This window comes from Culex quinquefasciatus, chromosome 2 (assembly GCF_015732765.1).
Source record: "Culex quinquefasciatus strain JHB chromosome 2, VPISU_Cqui_1.0_pri_paternal, whole genome shotgun sequence".
Taxonomy (NCBI): domain Eukaryota; kingdom Metazoa; phylum Arthropoda; class Insecta; order Diptera; family Culicidae; genus Culex; species Culex quinquefasciatus.
In genome coordinates, this window is record NC_051862.1 from 81,738,997 (window position 1) to 81,762,717 (window position 23,721).

Genomic DNA, 23,721 nt, shown 5'->3' on the forward strand with positions numbered 1-23,721 from the left:
AAAATCCTGATGTCGAAAGGTCATAAGACGTTCTTATGGATTTTGCCAGTACTTTTTTCTGAGTGGAGGACTATCCCCTTGTTTTTTGACTGTGGGTGTAGAGCAATTCTCTACGAAATCGGTCTTTTTTTTAATTTTAATTTTTGTATTTTTTAATCCGACTGAAACTTTTTTGACTTTGATTGCCTTCGGTATGCACAAAGAAGCCATTTTGCATCATTAATTTGTCCATATAATTTTCCATGTAAATTTGGCAGCCGTCCATACAAAAACGATGTATGAAAATTCAAAAATCTGTATCTTTTGAAGGATTTTTTTAATCGATTTGGTGTCTTGAGCAAAGTTTTAGGTATGGATAAGGACTACACGAAAAAAAAAATTATTTAACTTTTTGTTACTAAAACTTGATTTGCAAAAAAACACTATTTTTATTTTTTTTTATTTTTTGATATTAAATATTACGCCATTTAAAATGTTAGTCTTGGTTTTAAAATTATTATATTATAAAGAAACTATTTTTTCGAAAAGATCGTAAAATTTCACGAATATTTCATATTTTAACATTGTTAATCGGATCATTATGTGCTGAGATATCGACATTAGAAAACGGTGGGTTGTTTGGGTGAGACTCAGAAAACATCAATTTTCCTGTTTTTAAACACTTTTGCCATGCATATCTCAGCAACTAAGGGTCGTATTAACAAAGTTCAAAATCGCAAAATATAGAGAATTTTCTCAGCTTTTCTTACTCCTTAAATCTTACGAATTTTACGCTGTCCGCGAAACTGTGATAATTCACTAACCCTACTTATAAAGTTACTGTTCATAATACGACAACCGTTTTTATCACTACAACGCTGAGTAGGTACTTAAAGCAATTGTCCAAGATTTAAGCGCAAAACCATTAAATCCGTTCGTGTATGTTTGTTGGTAATAAATAGTAATATGATTAAACGGTACACTCAGTTTCAAAATATATCACTACATTTGACTTGAATTGGGCTAAAAATAAAAATTAGCATTTAAACAGATATTTTTTAGAGATTTGGTTTCAATACCAGAAAACCAAATACCAGACTGCAATGCAAAACTGATCCCCTAAATAAAATACTAAGCTCCACAACGTACATTTCAATCCAGTCACTTGATAACGAACTGCTCCGTCCAAATTGGCCCCCGTGGGACCTGCCACACCAGCCGGCTCTGTGTAGTGTTTCGGTTTATTCCGGTTACGTCCACCGCAGACTGTTGGTCGCCGCCGACGTTTATAAAAGGCTCAACTCCTGACAACAGCAGTTCCAATCGATTCGCCAGTTCGCAACGACTTGAGCACGATTAGTGTGCAGTGCACTTGGGCTGTTTATGCTGAAAACAAATCCAGTACTGACCCTTTGGACGGTGGCTTCGCGAATGAATAGTAATTTCGCGAATGCAGTTCGCGCGCGGCCAATTAAACTGCCTCAATTAGACAATCGGTGAAACTGCATTTCGCGGAACAAACGTCCCGTTTGCGTTGCAGTACCGTAGCAGCAGTTGGGAAGATCGTTCAAACCGTTCTAGTACAAGTGTTTATGGAGTGTCGTATTAAGCTGATTCCAGAAATTCTTAAAACTGTGTAAAACTTGTAAAATATGAAAATTGGTTGACATCAAAATGAAGATCAGGCTACTCATCTCGGCGTTGATGTTGGCTTTGCTGAATTTTGCAAATGCCGGTGGTCCTCGGTGTGTGGCAAAATTTGACTACGGAATTGGCGTGGGGCTGCTCAAGGAAACGTTTACCAACCGGTTGTACTGTGCGTACTTGGGCATTCCTTATGCCCAGCCACCGCTGGGGGAGCTAAGGTTTGAAGTATGTTGGATATCAACAAAAAATAATACAAGCAAAAAAAGAAGAATAATTCACAAATTTCACTAGATTTTCATTTTAATTTGGTAAAACAAAATAGGTATGTGAATATTAAAAAATCTATATGTTGAGAATGGATTTTCTTATCGATTTGAGGTCTTTGTTAAAGTTGTAGGATATGATTAGGACTTTAATGAAAAAATAGGCATACGGAAAAAATAATATTTTTCTATTTAAAAGATGAAATCCCAAAATAAGTAATTTTTCATTTTCGAAATAAAAATAAAATATACTCTTTCACGCTGCGTTTAAGTTGTTGCGTTGTAAGGGAGGTGCAACATCTAGCATTTCTAGATTTTTTAAACTTATCATAAAAATAAATATAAATTTGCAATCGAAAATGAAACTACATTTTTTTTTGGTGAAGTACTCCATATTCAAGTTAAAGGCATTTTGAAGGCATTTTTAAAAATTATCTATATTTTTCAATTAAAAACAACTTTATAAAGGACAAGCATTCCTACAAAAAATGTTTTTTTAAAGCTGAAAAAGTTTTCTAACAACTTAACAAAAACTCAAAATACTTTTGAATTAAAACAAACATGTTTAAAATAATAATTCTTTTCATAAATTTTCCAACAAATTCAAAATATCAAGCAAAACAATATAAATGGGCCAAAGCCAAAGTGTAAACAAAGAGACTGTTCTGCTCGTTCCTAACGTAAACATCCACTAACATTAGCAGGACAGACTGTTTGATTACACTGCGGCTTTGTCCCATTTGCATTGTTTTGCTTGATATGTTTACATGGCAGCTGAGGGATTGTTTGCAACAGATTTGCTATCTCTTTCTAGCATAATTAATTTGCCAGGCGACTTTTAGCTGGTATTTTTTTACTGACCGCTCGATATGTTGCAAACATATTTTGGAGGGCTTTTAAAGCTCGAGCTCGATCATTGTTTGCACTGTGACCAAAATTTCGTCATTTTTGGGTTAATTATTTTTTTTTTTCAATGGAACTTGAAAGTCTTATTACACGCAGAAAAATAAGGCTTATTTGAATCAACAAAACGTTTTGTTGATTCGAAAATCAAGGTTTTTGTTGAATCAACGCTAAACGTCAAAGCAACTTTTTCAAAACAACAATAGATTTTTGTGGAATTGAGAAAATCAAGATTTGTTTCAACGCAAAATCGGCGTTGATTATATTCAACAAAAATTTTGTTGAATCAAACCAAACTGATTCTACAAAATATTTTTCTGCGTGTATAAAATCAGGGAAAGGCATTTTAAATCATTTTGAAGTGATATCAATTGCACTAAAATTACATTTATTTATTTTTTTTTGCTCCTTTATTTTTCGAACCTTTTTTAGGGAGGAGGGGGGCGGGAGACAAAAACTTCGAAAAATATTTGCAACAGCCTAAACAAAGAACACATAATTTAAGTAAAAACCATGGTGACCACTCACATTCCATTTTCAAGTTCCCGACTTTTCCAGAACCTAAAATAAAAGGCATTTCTTACCGGACAATGATTTCAAATCAAAGACAGTTTTAAAAAGTCAATCGAGAAATTAAAGAGAGAGAGATGTGAGCCGGTAAAATCGAGTGAAACTTTCGCAGCTGTCATGGTAAACTTCACAGCAGCTTGACAGAAACTTTAACTCCATGTTGCACTTTTAATTTCTCGATATTAACCATTGAACAACATTTCTAAATAAATTAAATAAATCAAACAAGAAACTCAACAAGACATATTTAAAAGTTACTTAAAAATAGAAGCAATGATTATTTTGATTCAGAAAGAAAACATAAATTATCGGTCTTTAAGAAATACCTCAAAACGTAACAATACATATAATTTCAACGATAATTTGAAAAAAAATGCTGGAAATAAAAAGGGATGGTAAAGAGGAAAAAATTATAAATTTTATACTTCATCTTGTATTTTTTTAAAATAACGCTTTTAACGTAGTTACAGTTATCATTTTAAAGAATTTCAAAATATCTAGTTTATCTTTTTCAATTTTTTTCCCCCTTTCTTATTTCGTAAATTTCGGTATTAAATTTAATCGATAAGTACTAATAACACTACTCGACAAAACAAAACTTGTGTCAAGGGATTGACGATATCTCATCGGTTCCTCAGAGAAAAGGCATCCCCGAATCCGATGCAATCGACAGAATTTGATTTTATGTCCACGCGGACTGACGAGAAGCTGGTAAATTTTTAACATAAAAAATCGAACAATTTAAAAAAACTTGCGTCTCCTCCCAACTATATGAGCCATCTACAAAAATATGGAGGCGCCTGGTGCATAGCCATTTCCTTTAAGCACAACGGAAACAACCAATACAAATGTATAAAAAAGTTGTCAAGTTCGGGGTCCACAGCTAGCATTTTTGTACGATTATAAAAATAAATATTAAAAGTTTAAAATTAAAATATTTGAAAACATTTTTTTAAATATATTTGTTTACTAAAATTTTATGTTTCTCAAAGGTCTATGGGTACTTCGGGATGTCCATGGTAATCCAAGGACTCCCTAGAGTTAAGATCTATGAGTCTACCGCCGTAACAAGCAAGAGGTCGTCGGATTTTGACCCCGGATTATGTGCGTATAGCATCAGTGGATATGGTAGACTACTATATGAATGTAATGGGATGTACATGGTCATCCAAGGACTCCTGGAGTTAAGATCTACGAGTCTACCGCCGTAACAAGCAAGAGGTCGTCGGATTTTGACCCCGGATCATGTGCGTATAGCACCAGTGGATATGGTAGACTACTATATGAATGTAATGGGATGTCCATGGTCATCCAAGGACTCCCTGGAGTTAAGATCTACGAGTCTACCGCCGTAACAAGCAAGAGGTCGTCGGATTTTGACCCCGGATCATGTGAGTATAGCATCAGTGGATATGGTAGACTACTATATGAATGTAATGGGATGTATATGGTCATCCAAGGACTCCCTGGAGTTAAGATCTACGAGTCTACCGCCGTAACAAGCAAGAGGTCGTCGGATTTTGACCCCGGATTATGTGCGTATAGCATCAGTGGATATGGTAGACTACTATATGAATGTAATGGGATGTACATGGTCATCCAAGGACTCCCTGGAGTTAAGATCTACGAGTCTACCGCCGTAACAAGCAAGAGGTCGTCGGATTTTGACCCCGGATCATGTGCGTATAGCACCAGTGGATATGGTAGACTACTATATGAATGTAATGGGATGTCCATGGTCATCCAAGGACTCCCTGGAGTTAAGATCTACGAGTCTACCGCCGTAACAAGCAAGAGGTCGTCGGATTTTGACCCCGGATCATGTGAGTATAGCATCAGTGGATATGGTAGACTACTATATGAATGTAATGGGATGTATATGGTCATCCAAGGACTCCCTGGAGTTAAGATCTACGAGTCTACCGCCGTAACAAGCAAGAGGTCGTCGGATTTTGACCCCGGATCATGTGAGTATAGCATCAGTGGATATGGTAGACTACTATATGAATGTAATGGGATGTATATGGTCATCCAAGGACTCCCTGGAGTTAAGATCTACGAGTCTACCGCCGTAACAAGCAAGAGGTCGTCGGATTTTGACCCCGGATTATGTGCGTATAGCATCAGTGGATATGGTAGACTACTATATGAATGTAATGGGATGTACATGGTCATCCAAGGACTCCCTGGAGTTAAGATCTACGAGTCTACCGCCGTAACAAGCAAGAGGTCGTCGGATTTTGACCCCGGATCATGTGAGTATAGCATCAGTGGATATGGTAGACTACTATATGAATGTAATGGGATGTATATGGTCATCCAAGGACTCCCTGGAGTTAAGATCTACGAGTCTACCGCCGTAACAAGCAAGAGGTCGTCGGATTTTGACCCCGGATCATGTGCGTATAGCACCAGTGGATATGGTAGACTACTATATGAATGTAATGGGATGTCCATGGTCATCCAAGGACTCCCTGGAGTTAAGATCTACGAGTCTACCGCCGTAACAAGCAAGAGGTCGTCGGATTTTGACCCCGGATCATGTGAGTATAGCATCAGTGGATATGGTAGACTACTATATGAATGTAATGGGATGTATATGGTCATCCAAGGACTCCCTGGAGTTAAGATCTACGAGTCTACCGCCGTAACAAGCAAGAGGTCGTCGGATTTTGACCCCGGATTATGTGCGTATAGCATCAGTGGATATGGTAGACTACTATATGAATGTAATGGGATGTACATGGTCATCCAAGGACTCCCTGGAGTTAAGATCTACGAGTCTACCGCCGTAACAAGCAAGAGGTCGTCGGATTTTGACCCCGGATCATGTGCGTATAGCACCAGTGGATATGGTAGACTACTATATGAATGTAATGGGATGTCCATGGTCATCCAAGGACTCCCTGGAGTTAAGATCTACGAGTCTACCGCCGTAACAAACAAGAGGTCATCGGCTTTTGACCCCGGATCATGTGCGTATAGCATCAGTGGATATGGTAGACTACTATATAAATGTGTTGGGCTCCTGGAGTTAAGATCTACGAGTCTACCGCCGTAACAAAAAAGAGGTCGCCGTTTGGCTAAAGTGGTAAGCAAGGACTTTTGTTCATCGTTCAAACTTAAATATTTCGATAACTTTACATCGATTGTAGATCTTAACTCCAGAGAGTCCTTGGATGACCTTGTACATCCCATTACATTCATATAGTAGTCTACCATATCCACTGATGCTATACGCACATGATCCGGCGTCAAAATCCGACGACCTCTTGCTTGTTACGGCGGTAGACTCGTAGATCTTAACTCCAGGGAGTCCTTGGATGACCATGGACATCCCATTACATTCATATAGTAGTCTACCATATCCACTGGTGCTATACGCACATGATCCGGGGTCAAAATCCGACGACCTCTTGCTTGTTACGGCGGTAGACTCGTAGATCTTAACTCCAGGGAGTCCTTGGATGACCATGGACATCCCATTACATTCATATAGTAGTCTACCATATCCACTGGTGCTATACGCACATGATCCGGGGTCAAAATCCGACGACCTCTTGCTTGTTACGGCGGTAGACTCGTAGATCTTAACTCCAGGGAGTCCTTGGATGACCATGTACATCCCATTACATTCATATAGTAGTCTATCATATCCACTGATGCTATACTCACATGATCCGGGGTCAAAATCCGACGACCTCTTGCTTGTTACGGCGGTAGACTCGTAGATCTTAACTCCAGGGAGTCCTTGGATGACCATGGACATCCCATTACATTCATATAGTAGTCTACCATATCCACTGATGCTATACGCACATAATCCGGGGTCAAAATCCGACGACCTCTTGCTTTACGGCGGTAGACTCGTAGATCTTAACTCCAGGGAGTCCTTGGATGACCATGGACATCCCATTACATTCATATAGTAGTCTACCATATCCACTGGTGCTATACGCACATGATCCGGGGTCAAAATCCGACGACCTCTTGCTTGTTACGGCGGTAGACTCGTAGATCTTAACTCCAGGGAGTCCTTGGATGACCATGGACATCCCATTACATTCATATAGTAGTCTACCATATCCACTGGTGCTATACGCACATGATCCGGGGTCAAAATCCGACGACCTCTTGCTTGTTACGGCGGTAGACTCGTAGATCTTAACTCCAGGGAGTCCTTGGATGACCATGGACATCCCATTACATTCATATAGTAGTCTACCATATCCACTGATGCTATACGCACATAATCCGGGGTCAAAATCCGACGACCTCTTGCTTGTTACGGCGGTAGACTCGTAGATCTTAACTCCAGGGAGTCCTTGGATGACCATGTACATCCCATTACATTCATATAGTAGTCTACCATATCCACTGATGCTATACGCACATAATCCGGGGTCAAAATCCGACGACCTCTTGCTTGTTACGGCGGTAGACTCATAGATCTTAACTCTAGGGAGTCCTTGGATTTCCATGGACATCCCGAAGTACCCATAGACCTTTGAGAAACATAAAATTTTAGTAAACAAATATATTTAAAAAAAATGTTTTTCAAATATTTTAATTTTAAACTTTTAATATTTATTTTTATAATCGTACAAAAAATGCTAGCTGTGGACCCCCGAACTTGACAACTTTTTTATACATTTGTATTGGTTGTTTCCGTTGTGCTTAAAGGAAATGGCTATGCACCAGGCGCCTCCATATTTTTGTAGATGGCTCATATAGTTGGGAGGAGACGCAAGTTTTTTTAAATTGTTCGATTTTTTATGTTAAAAAATTTACCAGCTTCTCGTCAGTCCGCGTGGACATAAAATCAAATTCTGTCGATTGCATCGGATTCGGGGATGCCTTTTCTCTGAGGAACCGATGAGATATCGTCAATCCCTTGACACAAGTTTTGTTTTGTCGAGTAGTGTAATCGATTTATCAGAATGTCAGTATTTCAATGTTTTGATGATTTTATCAAAAATCCAGTATTTTTTCAAATCCATGTTATACCATTCAATGTTTGAAGATACAAATTGTTTAAACATATTTGTAATACCCTTAAAAAATATCTTGAATTTAATTTTTGAAAACTTCATTAGTTTAACTGATTTTGCTGACCTACAAAAATGAAAAAAATGTCTGCGCAGGCTCAACTCGAGGGGAAGCTTAAGGTTTGGGGTCCCCAGAATCACGTGCATTTTGATTTTTTTTTTAAATAGTTCGTCTGGGCCGAATGGTTTTTCTCTCAAAGACATACTTATGGGAAATTTGACGAGCTTTCAGGTAAAACTATTTACTAGACTGAAAAATCAAGTTTGTCATAAAGAAATTGCCGAAAAACTAAAAAAATCCTATTTTTTCAACATTTTTTATTTTTAAAACCGCTGTATATTCACAAGGATTAGAAAGAGGACAATGGTCAATATGGAACCTTCATTGTAAAATTGTCTGGGTAATCGATTCCCATTATCGGTTTTTCAAAATTTTGACGTTAAGACCACTTTTCAAAAAAACAGTTTAAGTAGTTTAAATATTTTTTGTATTTTTTTAGGAGGGACATAGCATCCGGGACCGTGGTGTAGGGGTAAGCGTGATTGCCTCTCACCCAGTCGGCCTGGGTTCGATCCCAGACGGTCCCGGTGGCATTTTTCGAGACGAGATTTGTCTGATCACGCCTTCCGTCGGAAGGGAAGTAAATGTTGGTCCCGGACTAACCTAAAAAAGGTTAGGTCGTTAGCTCAGTCCAGGTGTAGGAGTCGTCTCCCTGGGTCCTGCCTCGGTGGAGTCGCTGGTAGGCAGTTGGACTAACAATCCAAAGGTCGTCAGTTCGAATCCCGGGGTGGATGGAAGCTAAGGTGTAAAAAGAGGTTTGCAATTGCCTCAACAATCAAGCCTTCGAACACCTAGTTTCGAGTAGGAATCTCGCAATCGAGAACGCCAAGGCAATGCTGTAGAGCGAATAATTTGATTTTTGTTTTTGATAGCATCCTGCATTTTTCGTGAGTCTTTTTTTAACATCTTAGCCTATTTCCTCAAAAATTTTGAACGAAAAAAATCGTGACATCACCTTAAAATATACCTTTTAAATTTGAAAATTTAAAAATCTCATAGAAGTGGCGTGTATTTTTATTTCAGTGTATTTTTGTAGAAAGACCGTCCAATTTCCTACATGTTTGTCTTGCACTTCTTTTTGATACGATGCAATGGCTTCGAGATACAGAAATTTTTAAATTACAAAATTCAAAAATATTTAAATAACTTACGCCCTTCTCAATTGTTATTTCCGAGTACAATTGGTTCCATATACACAAAAATGGCTTATATAGACCTAGGATAACATGTCTACAAAGTTTCATTGAAATCGGAGAGGGTGGGGTACAAAAGAACCAGAAATATTCCCGATTTGATGAGGAATTGCTCCTTATCATAATCGTTTAAATTAAGATCTATTTTCAAATTCATTTTCCATAGGGGTGACATTGGGTCTGAGGGGTGAGATTGGGTCATACAAAAAACGCTGAAATTTGTATGACCCAATCTCACCCCTAATGATGGTATTTTGGGTTTATATTATTTACGAACCAATTTTTTAAGCATGTTTGCTTGATTTCCCGATTTCCAGAATTAAGTGGCCACCCTGAAAAACGCTTCTAAAAAATAATTTAAATTATTGAAATCCCACGCAATGTATAAATCATTGAATTGCACAACCCATTCCACCAGGATCCCGTCCCTTTCGTCTTCGACGGATCGGCCACGTTCGACCGGGTGGCCGAGCCGTGCGTTCAGGACCTGAACGGTCGCATCGTTGGCAGCGAGGACTGCCTCGGCCTTAACGTGTACACCACGTACGTCCGCGTCAGCAAGCGGCCCCGCCCCATAATGCCGGTGCTGGTGTGGATCCACGGCGGAAGCTTCACCGAGGGCTCGTCCGAAACCGACATCTACGGGCCGGAGTTTCTGCTGGACGAGGTGAGGATTCCTACTAGCATGAACCACCCTAACCATGAGAAATTGCTCTAATTCTCGGTGTGTTCCATAATTGCAGGATGTTATCGTGGTTACATTCAATTATCGGCTGGCCTCGTTCGGTTTTCTGGGCGTCGATGATTTAGACATTTCGCCGAATCTGGGCTTGCGGGACCAAACGGATGCCCTTCGGTGGGTCAGTCGTAACATTAGACGATTCGGCGGTGATCCGAGGCGAGTCACGTTGGTTGGGTGGAGTGCGGGTTCGGCGGCAGCCACGTACCACCTCTACTCGGAGGCATCGAAGGGATTGTTCCAGCGGGTAATAGCCATGAGTGGAACGATGAGTCAACCGTGGGCGTACAATTTCAAGGCGGAGTGGTGCAGCAATCAGTATCTCAAGCAAATTGACGCCACAACCAAGGAAGAGCTGAAAGCGCGCCCGGCGAAATTTATGGTCCCGATTGACGGGCTTAAATTTTACTACTTCACAGTCAGCTACGTGTGCTACATGCCGAGCGGAGATCCGATTTATGCTCCCCGAAATGCGTACGAGCTGGCCAGGACGATGGCCCCGGTCAGCGACGTCCCGCTGCTTGTCGGAAGCACCGCGGTTGAGCACCAGAATCTATTCAATCAGCGTCGATTTGATATGGCTCAATCCAATTATCCAAATGACAACGCCACCACGTACGAACGGCTCGTGGACTATCTGGAACGACGCCGGGGTGGGAACCGGACTGCGGCGACCTTCTACCGAAAGCTGGCGAGCTTTGCTGACTTCAGTTACGGCCTGCAGTTCTTTGTGGAGCATGCCTCGCGCCACTTTCGCGCTCCCATCTATCGGTACCAGTTTGCGTTTGATGGCCCGTTCGGGTATGCCAAAAACGTCTACTACAGGTCATCGATTGCACATCGGATGCCCGGCGCCATGCACGGCGATGACCTCGGGTACCTGTTCACGCCGCACAACTACCGGAGCCTCATTACGGAAGGTGAGTGGGGGTCAAGCTTAATCACTACTTTGTTAATAAAACTCGAGTCGCTACAGGCTTCCTATTTTACCCTAATGTGTCAAATTTTTTCCGCCAACTTTGACAGGCCGTCTCAACAACTCGCTCATCCAAAGATCGGTGAAAACGCAACGCCGCATGGTCCGGCTGTGGACCAACTTTATCAAAACCGGGTAAGTCCCCTCTCAACCCCCGCGTCCCAGAAACGGGAGCAGGCCATTAATCAATCATTCATATTTCACACCACGTTCCACGGAATTGCTTTTCACACCTTCGCGGCCAAGCGAATCTGCATATAAATCGTATTTGGTTAAGGGATTTCTTCTTTTTTTTTTACGGGGAAGGGTGGTTGCTGTTTGCTCCCTCTAACTTCAATCTGCATAGCAAATAGAATCTCACCCCGTTGAAAATGCCGCGCGTTAAGGGGCAATCATCCGAGGGCCAGGACCAACGCCGGCCCCAAACTCGGTATAATCAATCACGCGCGAAATTCAATCAATTGACTCTCCGGAACCACTTTGGCTCGCGAGCAGGAATAATCTAAACAGGTTGAGTACACACAAGGAAGTCAATGGCGACGGCGACAGACGGAATCTGCGTTTTGTGTGCATTTCACGGTTGATTGAACAAATCAACCGGTTGTCAGAAATTTTACAGTCCAAATTTGGGGTAAATCGTCAAGAAAAGGTGGTATTTTTGTACTTTTGTATTTTTGTATTTTTGTATTTTTGTATTTTTATATTTTTGTATTTTTGTATTTTGTGTTTCTGTATTTCTGTATTTTTGTATTCTTGTTTTTTTTTTTTATTTTTGTATTTTTGTATTTTTGCATTTTTGTATTTTTGTATTTTTGTATTTTTGTATTTTTGTATTTTTGTATTTTTGTAATTTTGTATTTTTGTATTTTTGGATTTTTGTATTTTTTATATTTTATTTGAATTTGCATTTGAAAAATTAGCATTTAGGTTCAAATACATTGCCAAATTTGTAATTTGGCAGGTGAGAAAAGGGAAAAAATATCCAAACCAGCAACACCAACAAACAATCTTTTCAATCGAAGAAAAAAACATTAGATTGCTCACAATTCCATGCACTCACTGTGAAAATTCCATTGTCATGCTATCATTGCCGATTTACCAATCGCGGTTTATTATTCGACAATACTGAAGAGCTATGAAATCCTCAAGCACGTTCTTCGCCCTCATCACACAATAGAACTCATTTCAAGAAATGCCGTACTTTTACAGCCAATTTCATGCATATTATAATACAGATGAAAAAAGAAGAAAAGAAACACGAAATCCAAATACACCCAGCTCGTCGCATCCACCGCTCAATCCACCACTTGAAGAAGATATCTTCCCCGTCCCATCCGGCCCTGACGATGTTGCCAAAGCACTTCGATCACAAACCATTACCCAAATTTACCATTCACTTTTTGGTTTCTTTATTCGCCCTCCTTGAGTCGGATTTTTATTCACACATCCCACTCCTTTTTTTCAAAATGACAAACGCTTTCGATCGCATACGCTGCTTCCGGTTCCGCTTTGACAGTAAAACTTTGCTGGTTTGATGTTCTAGATACGCCAGTTTGAACAAGAGCAATCATTTTCCGACCATCGAGGTTTCACTGTACCTCGTGATTTATTGAATGCAAATATTTCATCGCCCTCATTTGATTCCAACCTCCCGCCGAGATTTGATTGTGTTTCCTTTGTATTCAAACTGCTTTTTTTGCTTTTTGATTTTTTTTTTTCAGAAATCCAACGCCCAACAATGGCCGAATCAATCAGACAATATGGCACCCTTACAACGACCGGACCAACCCCCAGCAGGCCCGCAAGTACCTCAACATCGACCGGCGGCTCCGGCTGGTGCGGGACAAGGTTCCGGCCAATTACTACTTCCGGCTGTGGCGGACCGTTTTCGACTGTCTGTACTACTTCGAGTGTGACTTTTTGTACGACGGGGAAGTTGGAGGGGGTAACGGTGACCGAAACTAGAATAAGATATTAAAGTTAAGTAGTTTATTTGTGCCCTTTAAGCGAGTAATTAACATTTTCAGTATCTTTAAGGTGAAACGGGACGCCAGTTCTTTTAAAACTTCTGTTCAACTGAAATCAATTTCTTAAATCGACAGATTGCTTGCAGAACTTCGTACGTTACGGCAAACGATTGATACTGTCAGAGAAAGTGATCTACTTTCTGCCATTTCAATTACCGACGTCACATTCAACACCCTTTCACTTACAAATCTAAAAAGTACTACTATAATTCCGACATAACAACAGACATGATGGTTGATTTCAGCATGAATACTTCAAAATACACAATTTTCCGACCAATTAGTATTACATCTTTCGACTTGCTGTGAATCATGAATATTCGAGATTTTTGCTTCGAAACGTCCGCATCATTTTCAAAAGCTTATCCTGTTAAGTTTTACGATGTGTTGGTTATGGTATTCTCATTGATATCCTTTACAGTTGCCAATACGCTGAACCATGAAGACGCCTTTGTTTACTCATCACAACTACAGTTTGCAACGGCTTAAGCGGTTCTTTGCGTGCGCCGAAAATTTGATGATGTTTGTCGTTTGATCTTAGTGTCTTCCTCCCGCGACTAGTTATGAATACAAGGAGGCATGAATGGAAATTCACTCCTGATCTCCTTCTCGAACTCGTTGTACAATTGCATTAGTAATCAAATACAGTACATTTTAGCGGAACCCAATCGGTTTGAACTCAGTGCTGCTTATGAGGTGAGCCTTATCTGCAAGTGAGACGCTTATGTCCAAAGTGATCACGAGCCATATTGCCATTGTTGCTACTTCTACACCCTCCGATTTTGGCACGATTTACACTGAGTTTGAATTCTTGCTCGAGCTGATCGCTTATTCTGCGTATTTGAGTCTGCACCAAAGGATGGGACTAAGCTGGTGATTTCTGTTTTTTTTTTTCTTGGCTTTTGCGTTGGACGGCTTTGGTTGTTCATCAGGACACATTTGCAGGAGATGAGCTTGACCTCTTTTCTCGGCGGCCATTCAAATCATCAGCTCTACTAGATTCAAACGAGAATGAAAGAAATGGGGACCCACACGAAGATCGGCACCGGGTAGACACAATGGAATTCGCCACCTCACCGTCAACAAGTGCGTACATGGCATCAACTTGAGCATCTACTGCTTTGTAGAAGACTTTGAACAGTCTCTTGGCGAGCGTGTCCTTCTCCTTCGCCCATCGAAGGGACTTGGACCGGCAGAATACTTTGGACCCTACCTGCTTTTCCGCTTCCGGTGTTCCATTCGTTGCGAACGACGAATCTACGGAGGACTATATTATTTCAAAATTACAGATCGGGAATTTCTCAACAAGTGATTCTGCAACACAATGCTATTCATAATTTATTACGCCAAGAATGTCAAACACGAAGCAAAACTTTACTGTCACAATCTCAAATCGAATACATATCAATCAATTCCCCTCGCGCTACACCAGCCTACTGCGCCTGCGGCTGCACAAAGCGATTCTTCCCGAAGGGGCGCCGGTTGTAAAACTTGCCCTTGGCCTCCCCTCCCCCTGCCTTTCCCGACAGCTCCTCCATCTCCTGCTTGACCTTCAGCTTGTGCTTCTTGCCGTACCAGTGCTGCGAAAACAGCTTCTCGTCCGCCATGATCGAGTTGCACGACTTGCAGTAGTACTTGCCCGACGGCATCCGGTACAGCGACCAATCGTTCTGCTGCGGCGGCTTGTTCAGCGTTTCCAGGATGCTTTCGGTGGCGGCTGAGCCCTTCCGGGGCACCATGCGACCGACCATTTTTAGCTTCTTGAGATGTTTGGACCCTTTCAGGTGGGTTTCCATTACGGCTTTCGACGTAACGCCAATCTGGCAAACGAGACAAAACACGCCGGAAGCGTCAACGCAGTCGGCACTTTCCTTGCGCAGAATTTCCGCATCAACTGAAGTGGTTTGCACGGTTGGCGGAGGAGTCTGGAAGACGGCGGGGGCGGCGCCGTAACCTGGAGCGATCTGCGGTGGAGGGTAAGACGGAGCGGCCACCACAGCCGGTGGAGCTTGATAGAGAGGGGTAGCCGGCGGAGGAACACCTCCGTACATCGGAGTGGCCGGCGGTTGACCGTAGACCGGAGTCGGTGGCATGGTGTAGACCGGGGTTGCCGGGATTTCCATCGTGGTCGGGGCGGTTGAAGTTCCCATCAGTTCCTTCGGCGGCGACGGAGGCGGCTCCAGCTTTGCCTTCTTGGCCTCCCGAGCGTTGAAGTGGGCCTTGTTCTTGAATGACGAACCAATGCCGAAGCGATCATCGTCGATGACTTCGTTGGAACTGGAGTGAAGAAATGAATATAAAAAGAAACATTTGATTTATAAGAGTTCCTTCTAGTGATATGTAGTTGTCTCAAACAGCACAGTTGATTTGTGTTCAGCTGTTACAAGTTTCAAAATATCACAGAGACCCGAAACCAAGGTTGCTAATCGTAAACTCGTTATCACTAAGACGATAACGATAAAATCATCATCATTTTAACGTTAGCAACCCCGGCCTAAATCAACCGCTGTTGCTGTCTACATATCAAAAATAATTTCAAATCTCTCGAGATGACGTTCGACCGCGTCCTGGCAACCAGTATCAAAAACCCCCGGCGCTCCATTTACCAGTCCAGTCGACGTCGGACGCTTCAACGAGTCACCCTTTTCCAGACGATGAGAAGAGCTCGCTCCACACTGAAATGTTAGGACAGGAAACAAAGGTGTGTCAAAAAAAAGATGTGTCGCACTTCAAGCCGCTTAGTGCGAAGCCATTAACCGGCACCGGATCACCGTCATTTTGTTTGTGTCCACACAGCTTCGATCGAGCTTCCGGCTTCCGGTGAGGATCGAACAGCTCGCGTTAAACAAAAATCTACCGGGTCATGATGGCGAGAGCGCACCGTCGCCACACGTGGTTTCAGGCTTCTGCAGGGCCGGATTACGAGAGGGGGCGGACACACCTGGATTGACAGCCGGTACATTTTGTGGGGCAGGACCGGTTTTGATGGTCCATTTTGTCCTTCGAGCGTACTTACCAACGAAAACCATCAGAACCTGTTGGGCTGCACAAAGTGTATCGCTGAACCCAGGAGTGTGCCCCGGTTTTCGGAGGGTTCAATCAAAATTGTATTACGAAGATTCGATATGTTGGGACGTTATTGTTATTTCAACGGCATGACGTTTCTCGTTATTTCAACTTTTCAATTTTGACTAATACTTTTCTGTGAAAGACATTGACAGAAAAGTTTCAATCAAAATTGAAAAAGAATCAAAATGTTTAAATCTACACAATTTGTCTATAGTAATCCGAGCATAATATTTACTTTTTTGACAGTAGTGGCGGTGTCGGAGTCGAGATCGAGTGGAAGAAATGACAGTTCTCCCGTAAGGAATACATTGTAGAATAGATTGTTTGTAAAAACTGCTAGAATGGAAGTGTTTCATTCATTTGACTACGGCAAAACCACACCACCACTACTGTCAAAAAGGTAAATATTATGCTCGGATTACTAGACGAATATTGAATATATTGTTTTTCTCAAAACATCCTTGCGCGGAGAAACGGAATTACACTTTTGGCAATTCGATTTTACATCGCTTAGGGGAACAGCATCTAATTCCAGCGTGCCTCTAATGTTGGCAGGTCAGAACTTTGACATTCAATTAAAGCTAATTAAAAGCGTTTTCAACTGAACTCGAGTGATAAATAGCTCAATAAGAAGTGAGCAAGCAAGTTTCTACCAAAAGTTTTGCAAAATTAGTTGTTTAAATAGTGAAAATAAGCAAATTGGATGGAGTTAGGAGCGAGTGCTTAACCTGCCAAACATACGAGAATTACCCCTACTAGTTTCAACCCACGAACTAAAAATCTGTATTTCCTGGACAAACCCGTCTCAGTTCTAGTTCAATTCCTGAAAAAAAAAGAACAGAACTAGGAGACACGGAACAGATTCCAAGCGGAGATGGCATAATTCTGACATTTCCGGTCAGAAGAGACAAGATTCGGTGTCCCCAATCTAGGTTTTGTCCAACTGAATATGGCATGATTCTAACCAATGCTTGAAAAGGGATCTATCGCTGAATGTGACTGCTCTATATTTGAAAGAACTTTTCTGTCAGCGATCATTTCCGAAAACGAAATTTGATCGCTGACACACAGCGCCTCATGTTCGCCATTGCTTGACGACGGTCGGTTCTCTAAGCGATTGTATTTCTAGAGGGAAGTCAGGGAAGTGACAAACATCGTCCGAAGATCCGTACCGTCGCGGAACCCGCTGCAGGAAGGTTTCGAAAGGTATCGCTTGAACATTTCTTTCGTCCGGGCTCCGACTTGTTCTTGTCCCCTTTCCTTTCGAGCTGCGTACTAGCCCTAAAGTAGGCATCTCGACGGACCAAACTCAGTTTTCCAGCATAAATGCGCTTCCCGGACACAGACGTACAATTCAAGTACAGTCATCCCACATATTCGGAACACCCACAAATTCGGAACACTTTTGTAGTAATTTGTGAATAGGATGCAAAATGCAACTTTTTTGTCGATCTTACTATTTTTATGTATTTCGTGTTTGTACACGAAGGGTTTTTAGGTTAAAATTTGTACCCGCCAGTAAAAACAAATGGTACGCTAGTGTGCGTGAGATCGGGCTTAGATAGCTCTATAGAAGCAAGCGTTGACTATTGAACCAATACTTTATTAACCTCCACGAGATGTGACAATGTAGATCGACAGATATTAGACAAACACTAGATGTTTTTAACATTCTTTCAATGTGATGTTATGTAAGAATTTTCCCTTCTTTTGTTAATCAGTTGACTTTTGTGACCAAATTCTACCAAATTTTACCATAAAGCAGAATGATTATTTTCAAAGAAGGGAATTTTCCCTTCTTTTGTCAATTCCACTAAATTTTAACGAAAAAAAAAAGAACTCTGAACTATACAGAAGAATGTTTATTTTTAAAGAAGGGAAAACCTCTAGAAAACAAAAAGCTTTCATAAGATCAAAGTATAAAGTGTATTTTCTTGAGGTTTTCCCTTCTTTAAAAATACACGATCTTTCATCAATGTGATGGGATTACGCGTAAGAGATTTCCCTTCATGTGTTTATCAGTTAACTATTGGACTAAATTCTACCAAATTTTACTATAAATAAAATAATTATTCTCAAAGAAGGGAAAACCCGAGGGAAAACCTCCAAAAAAGCTCTTCAGAAAATCAAGTAGAACGTGTACTTTCTTGAGGTTTTCTCTACTTTAAAAATATACATTCTGCTTAATAATAAAATTTGGTAGAATTCAGTCACAAAAGTCAACTGATTAACACAAGAAGGGAAATCTCTTACACGAAATCCCATCACATTGATGAAAGATCGTTCATTTTCAAAGAAGGGAAAACCTCAAGAAAACACAAGCTGAAAGCTTTTATTTTCTAGAAGTTTTCCCTTCTTTTAAAATAAACATTCTTCTGTATAGTTCAGAGTTCTTTTTTTTTCGTTAAAATTTAGTAGAATTAACAAAAGAAGGGAAAATTCCTATATAAAGTCCCATTACTTTGATGAAAGATCGTGTATTTTAAAGAAGGGAAAATCTCAAGAAAGTACGCATTATACATTGATTTTCTGATTTTTGTTTTACTTTCTTGAGGTTTTCCCTTTTTTGAAAATAAACATTCTGTCTTATAATAAAATTTGGTAGAATTTAGTCACAAAAGTCCACTGATTAACAAAGGGAAAATTCTTATATAACATAACAGTGAAAGAATATTTAAAAAACGTAGTGTTTGTCTTATATCCATCATTTTTTTTTTTTTTTTTTGCTGAAATTCGGTAAAGTTTCACTGAATTTTCATCTACTGAAATTTCAGTAAACGATACAGCAATTAAGATTTTACTGAATTCTCAGTTAACTGAAATTTGCCACTTTGCCAGATGATTTACTGAAGTTTCAGTAAAATGGTTGTCAAAACAACTGAAATTTAGGCACTTGCAAGAAATGTCAAATTATTTTGCTGAAAATTCAGTTATTTTCTTTTGCAGTTTGACAGATCATTTGCTGAAGATTCAGCAATCGTTGCTGATATTTCAGTTATCAAAATTTGATTTTGCTTGTCATTGAAAATGTTTCCAGTACTGTTATTTATACATTTATTTCATCAATCGCCCAAACCTAAAAAACAGGCGGTTAGCATCGAGGCATTGGTTATTAACATTTTTTTTTACATTGGTTTCTAAAGATCACAATACAAAATAAAAAAAAAAAACTCAACATGTTTGATTGAAAAAGGATTTTCTCTCGGCAGCATCCAAACAATAAGTCATAAGTAACATTTCAGTTTGACAGATATGCAGGTACTGATTTTTCAGCAATGTTTTTGTTCATTACCGAATTTTTTTATCATTCATGTATTTATCATTCATATTGTTGTCAAAATATCAAGTTCCTTAAATGTGACTAGGTCAAACCAACGGGGTACAAACCTAATAATTCTTAACCACAAGTAAGCGAGTAGGCAAGATTCCATTCATTGTCAAATCAGGTAACTAAAAAAACTTTTTTTTTCCGGGAATTGTCCATTCCGGAAAACGTCCATTCCGGATAATGTCCATTCCGGAAAACGTCCATTCCGGGAAATGTCCATTCCGGAAAACGTCCATTCCGGGAAATGGAATTCCGGAAATTGTCATAGAATCAGTTGTGGAACACCTGAATTTAACTGATATTTTTACAAAAAAAAGTTATCGGACCATTCATAAAACATTACAAAGCATAAGTTTTATTGGTTTCAGAGTGTGAAGTCATTATTTTGTAAAAAATAAGTACTCCTGGAGCGAAAAAAAAATTGTTTACATCTTAAGAAAAAAGTGTTCCGAATTTGTGGATTTCAAGGGTCAATGTTTTTCTTCAAAAACTTGATATAAAACGTAAAAATATACAGCCGGTCTATACATCAATCGCAAGAAAAGCTTTCACATGAAGGTAAAAGCAAATCATTATGTTCAATTATCGATTTTCCGTGATTTGTTGAACATTGGCCGATCTGTAAACTGTTCCGAATATGAGGGATGGCTGTATCTACACTGAAATAAAAAAAATAGTACCAAATTCCTTTATTCTAGGAATTTTGCCTCTTTTCCTTATTTAGTAATCGGGTTTTTTGGATTACTTAATAAGGAAAGGAGTCAAATTTCCTAGAATTTAGGAATTTAGTACTTTTTTTCAGAGTAGACTTACATTTAGACATTTAGTGATTATTTTGGATAACGTTACTAACTAATACATCGCGGTTTTCTACATTGTTCTCTAAGATCCAGGATGATTTTTATCTGCTTTCAGGAAATGTTTTACTGTGTTTGTAATACTGCTGGCAAAAAGTACTGAGAAAGTTTTCTTTATTTTCGATACATAAACCTTCTTTTTTCTACAGAAACCTATTTTTCAAGTTGGTTTACTTTCTCCAAATCGAATCATCAAATCCCCCGGACCTCAACTCGGCCTAACGGAAAAAGCAGTAACTGTAGTGGCTTCCTTTACCACACTCCGTCGGAAGATGATATTGCAATGTTTTTGATGTTAGTTTGTCCCGCAATGTGTTAAAGTCTAAGTTTTTATCAGTGTTGAGACGATTGTTTTAGTTGGTAGTTTTAATATTAGGTTCATTTGGGCAAAAAGTGCCTGTTGAGAAATAAAAAATAAATAAACTCCTAAGTTAGACGAGTGTTGTATTGCCTCCACGCGGAGGAGACATGACGTATAAAGCGAGGTAACTGGTATATTGTTGTTTTGTGAATAGTACGAACCGTTAGACTAAGCTTATTTATCAAGAAAGCAGTTTTTAAGGCCACTCCGAATCTAAGTTTACTGATGACCAGCGATAATTATGGTAAGCTCATATAAATAAAGTTCACAACAGCTAATCGAGTGAAGATTTTGGCGCTACTGCAAAAAAAAAACGGAAACAAGAGTATCACCTGTGCTCTTTGAAAAGCAATACGGTCCAAAGGGAATGGTTTTCCATAGAAGTTTAATATTTCCTGAACCTGTTACGGATCGGCAAGTTTAACCAACTACTTCAGAGCATAATGGATTCTATTAGATGGCTTGTTATTAGATACTTGACATTCACGTCGGTGTTTGAGAAGCACGATTTTAGTTGAAGTCAATGCATTTTGAAAACAATTTTAAACATTGCCTCTTTTTCAATGAATTCAATTAAGTGTAACTGTTAGTCTAAAACAAAAACAATTTCGAATCAAATGATAAAAACAAATGTTGTCATTTAGATTTTCTAGCAAATAAAAGTTACGAAAACATCTAAATTAAAAGATCATTGCGGTCGAATTCCGTGCTAGTTGTTGCTATCTCTTCAACCACACTTCGTCAGATGAAGTTGTTCCACGGTATGAAGCCACAATCGAAGACCTTTCGGAATACACAAACTTATGAAACATCACCGTTGCCGTAATTTCCTCGTTCCACCACTTTGCATTTTGCCGTCGAACCAAAGCTTTTCCTGTCCGACGAGTCCAGGCGAGGACATCTTCAAATACGCAGCATTACCGATTCGTGGCTTTAGTTGCTGGGTTTCGAAAATGTTGATAAAAGCTGTGAGTCGCTCAAATTGCCCAAATTCAATATCCTCGAAAAATTGGTTTGGTTTGTGTCACTGCTGTGGTTGGTGATCGAACTAAAAAGCTTTGAAAAAACATTGATCGAAGCTTGCGAATATCAAAGCCGTTTGCATACTCACCAGGCGTAATTGTTTGAAAATCAAAAGCTTTTTAGCGAGCACACAAACCAGCTTTGCGTAACAAAACAAATACACAAATCAAACCAGATGTAATAATTTTCTTTTCAGAATTAGAACATGAATAACGAATCTATCGACCACAATTTTGATTTCATCGGAACTTTGCAGCTACTGGAATTTTCCCCCAAACAGTCGTCCCAGACTTTTCGTCTCAAATCCCTCAAAACAAAAATTCAAATCACTTACGTCCGCGTCCACGTGCCCGTCTCCTTGTTGAAGTAGCCCCGGCCGGCCGGGTTCTTTTTGCCGCGCACCACCATCTGGTGCCGCTTGCCGGTGTAATGCTGGTTGGCGTGCTGAATCGACGTCAGCGGCAGGTCGCACGCCTCGCAGCGCAACGAGTTGGGGCCCACGGGCTCGATATCGACCACTTTGCGCTTGGCCCGCACCGGCATCGGCGTTCCGGTCGTTTCGCACCACTCCTTGAGCCACTGGATGATCTTGCGCTCGTGCACCTTCGACTGGTAGTGCACGTTGGCGGAGATGTGCGAGTTCATCTTACTCATGCAGAGATTACACTCGAGGTCCTTGAAGAGCGCCTTTAGCGCCGCCGGAAACAGCTGCTCGTCGTCCGGGTTGGCGTAGTAAGTGGTCGTGGTGTAAACCTTGGTTTTCTTCTCGAACGACTCCGAGCGACGCTTGAGCTGCGACCGGTCGCGGAAGTGGTCCTTGGCCTTCTTGTAGAACGGATCTACGTTGGCCAACGGAGTGGAGTAGGTTGGTGGAACGGGCATGACCGGCGGAGGCTGGTACGGAGCAGGAACCGGATAGCCAACCGGAGCGGGGCCAGCCGCCGTCGTGACCGTAGGTTGTCCGCCCGTCGCGTAGTACTCCTGGTAGTACTTTTGCTGCTCGTACTGCTCCAACTGCTTCTGGTAGCCCTGGTGCGCCTCCAAATACTGGTTATAGGCCGCCGCCTGTTCCTCCGGATTGGTCAGCGTTGCTTGCTTCATCATATAATGCTCGTACGCGGCCTGTTGCTGCTGGTAAAGGTAGTACGCATTCTGGTAGGTGCGCCACTGCTCGACGGCGTTGGCCGCAGAAGCTGCCAGCGCGGCGTCCGCCTCAGATTCGTGTGCCGGCTTGGAGGGTTCCGTCGGGGGATCCATTGATGAACTGTTGAAATCAGAACAAATTCAGCTTATTTCACACCTAAATGATAACCTACACCTCAACCCACCTGTTAATCGTCCTTGGATTACGAAATAATTATGTAATTTACATAAAAATCCACCAAATAAATAAATCAATCCACTTCGGTGATCGCAAACAGGCTTGGAAATCTGACAACTGAAAAGAATTTTCACAAACAGCAAAGTGTCTGTAATCGTGAAGGTGTGCATGATACAGTTTGCCAAAGGTGTGTCATCATGAAATTTAAAGAAAATCGAAAATAAATGAATGTTATTCATTAAACTACTTAAAGAAACATTACCAAACAAAATATTTCTTTAATATGTATGACCTAATTTTAATATCTTAACAAAACAATCGAGAAATTAAAAGTGCAACATGGAGTTAAACTTTCT

The 23,721-nt window shown here is 40.4% G+C and overlaps 2 protein-coding genes across 2 annotated transcripts; one reads left to right on the forward strand and one right to left on the reverse strand.

Annotated features, from left to right (window-relative positions):
* Window positions 1-1,307: 1,307 nt before the first annotated feature.
* LOC6043518 (esterase B1) lies at window positions 1,308-13,689 on the forward strand. Its single transcript, XM_038252754.1, has 5 exons — window positions 1,308-1,851; window positions 10,083-10,331; window positions 10,408-11,323; window positions 11,430-11,514; window positions 13,101-13,689. The coding sequence occupies exons 1-5, from the start codon at window positions 1,654-1,656 to the stop codon at window positions 13,342-13,344; spliced, it is 1,692 nt and encodes a 563-aa protein (XP_038108682.1). The 5' UTR covers window positions 1,308-1,653; the 3' UTR covers window positions 13,345-13,689.
* Window positions 13,690-14,731: 1,042 nt separating this feature from the next.
* On the reverse strand, window positions 14,732-23,493 carry LOC6043515. The gene is made up of 3 exons (XM_001859437.2): window positions 23,373-23,493; window positions 22,379-23,308; window positions 14,732-15,683 (listed from the first exon to the last, which is right to left on the reverse strand). Exons 2-3 carry the CDS (start codon window positions 23,299-23,301, stop codon window positions 14,840-14,842), a joined length of 1,767 nt encoding a protein of 588 aa, XP_001859475.2. The 5' UTR covers window positions 23,302-23,308; window positions 23,373-23,493; the 3' UTR covers window positions 14,732-14,839.
* Window positions 23,494-23,721: the final 228 nt, after the last annotated feature.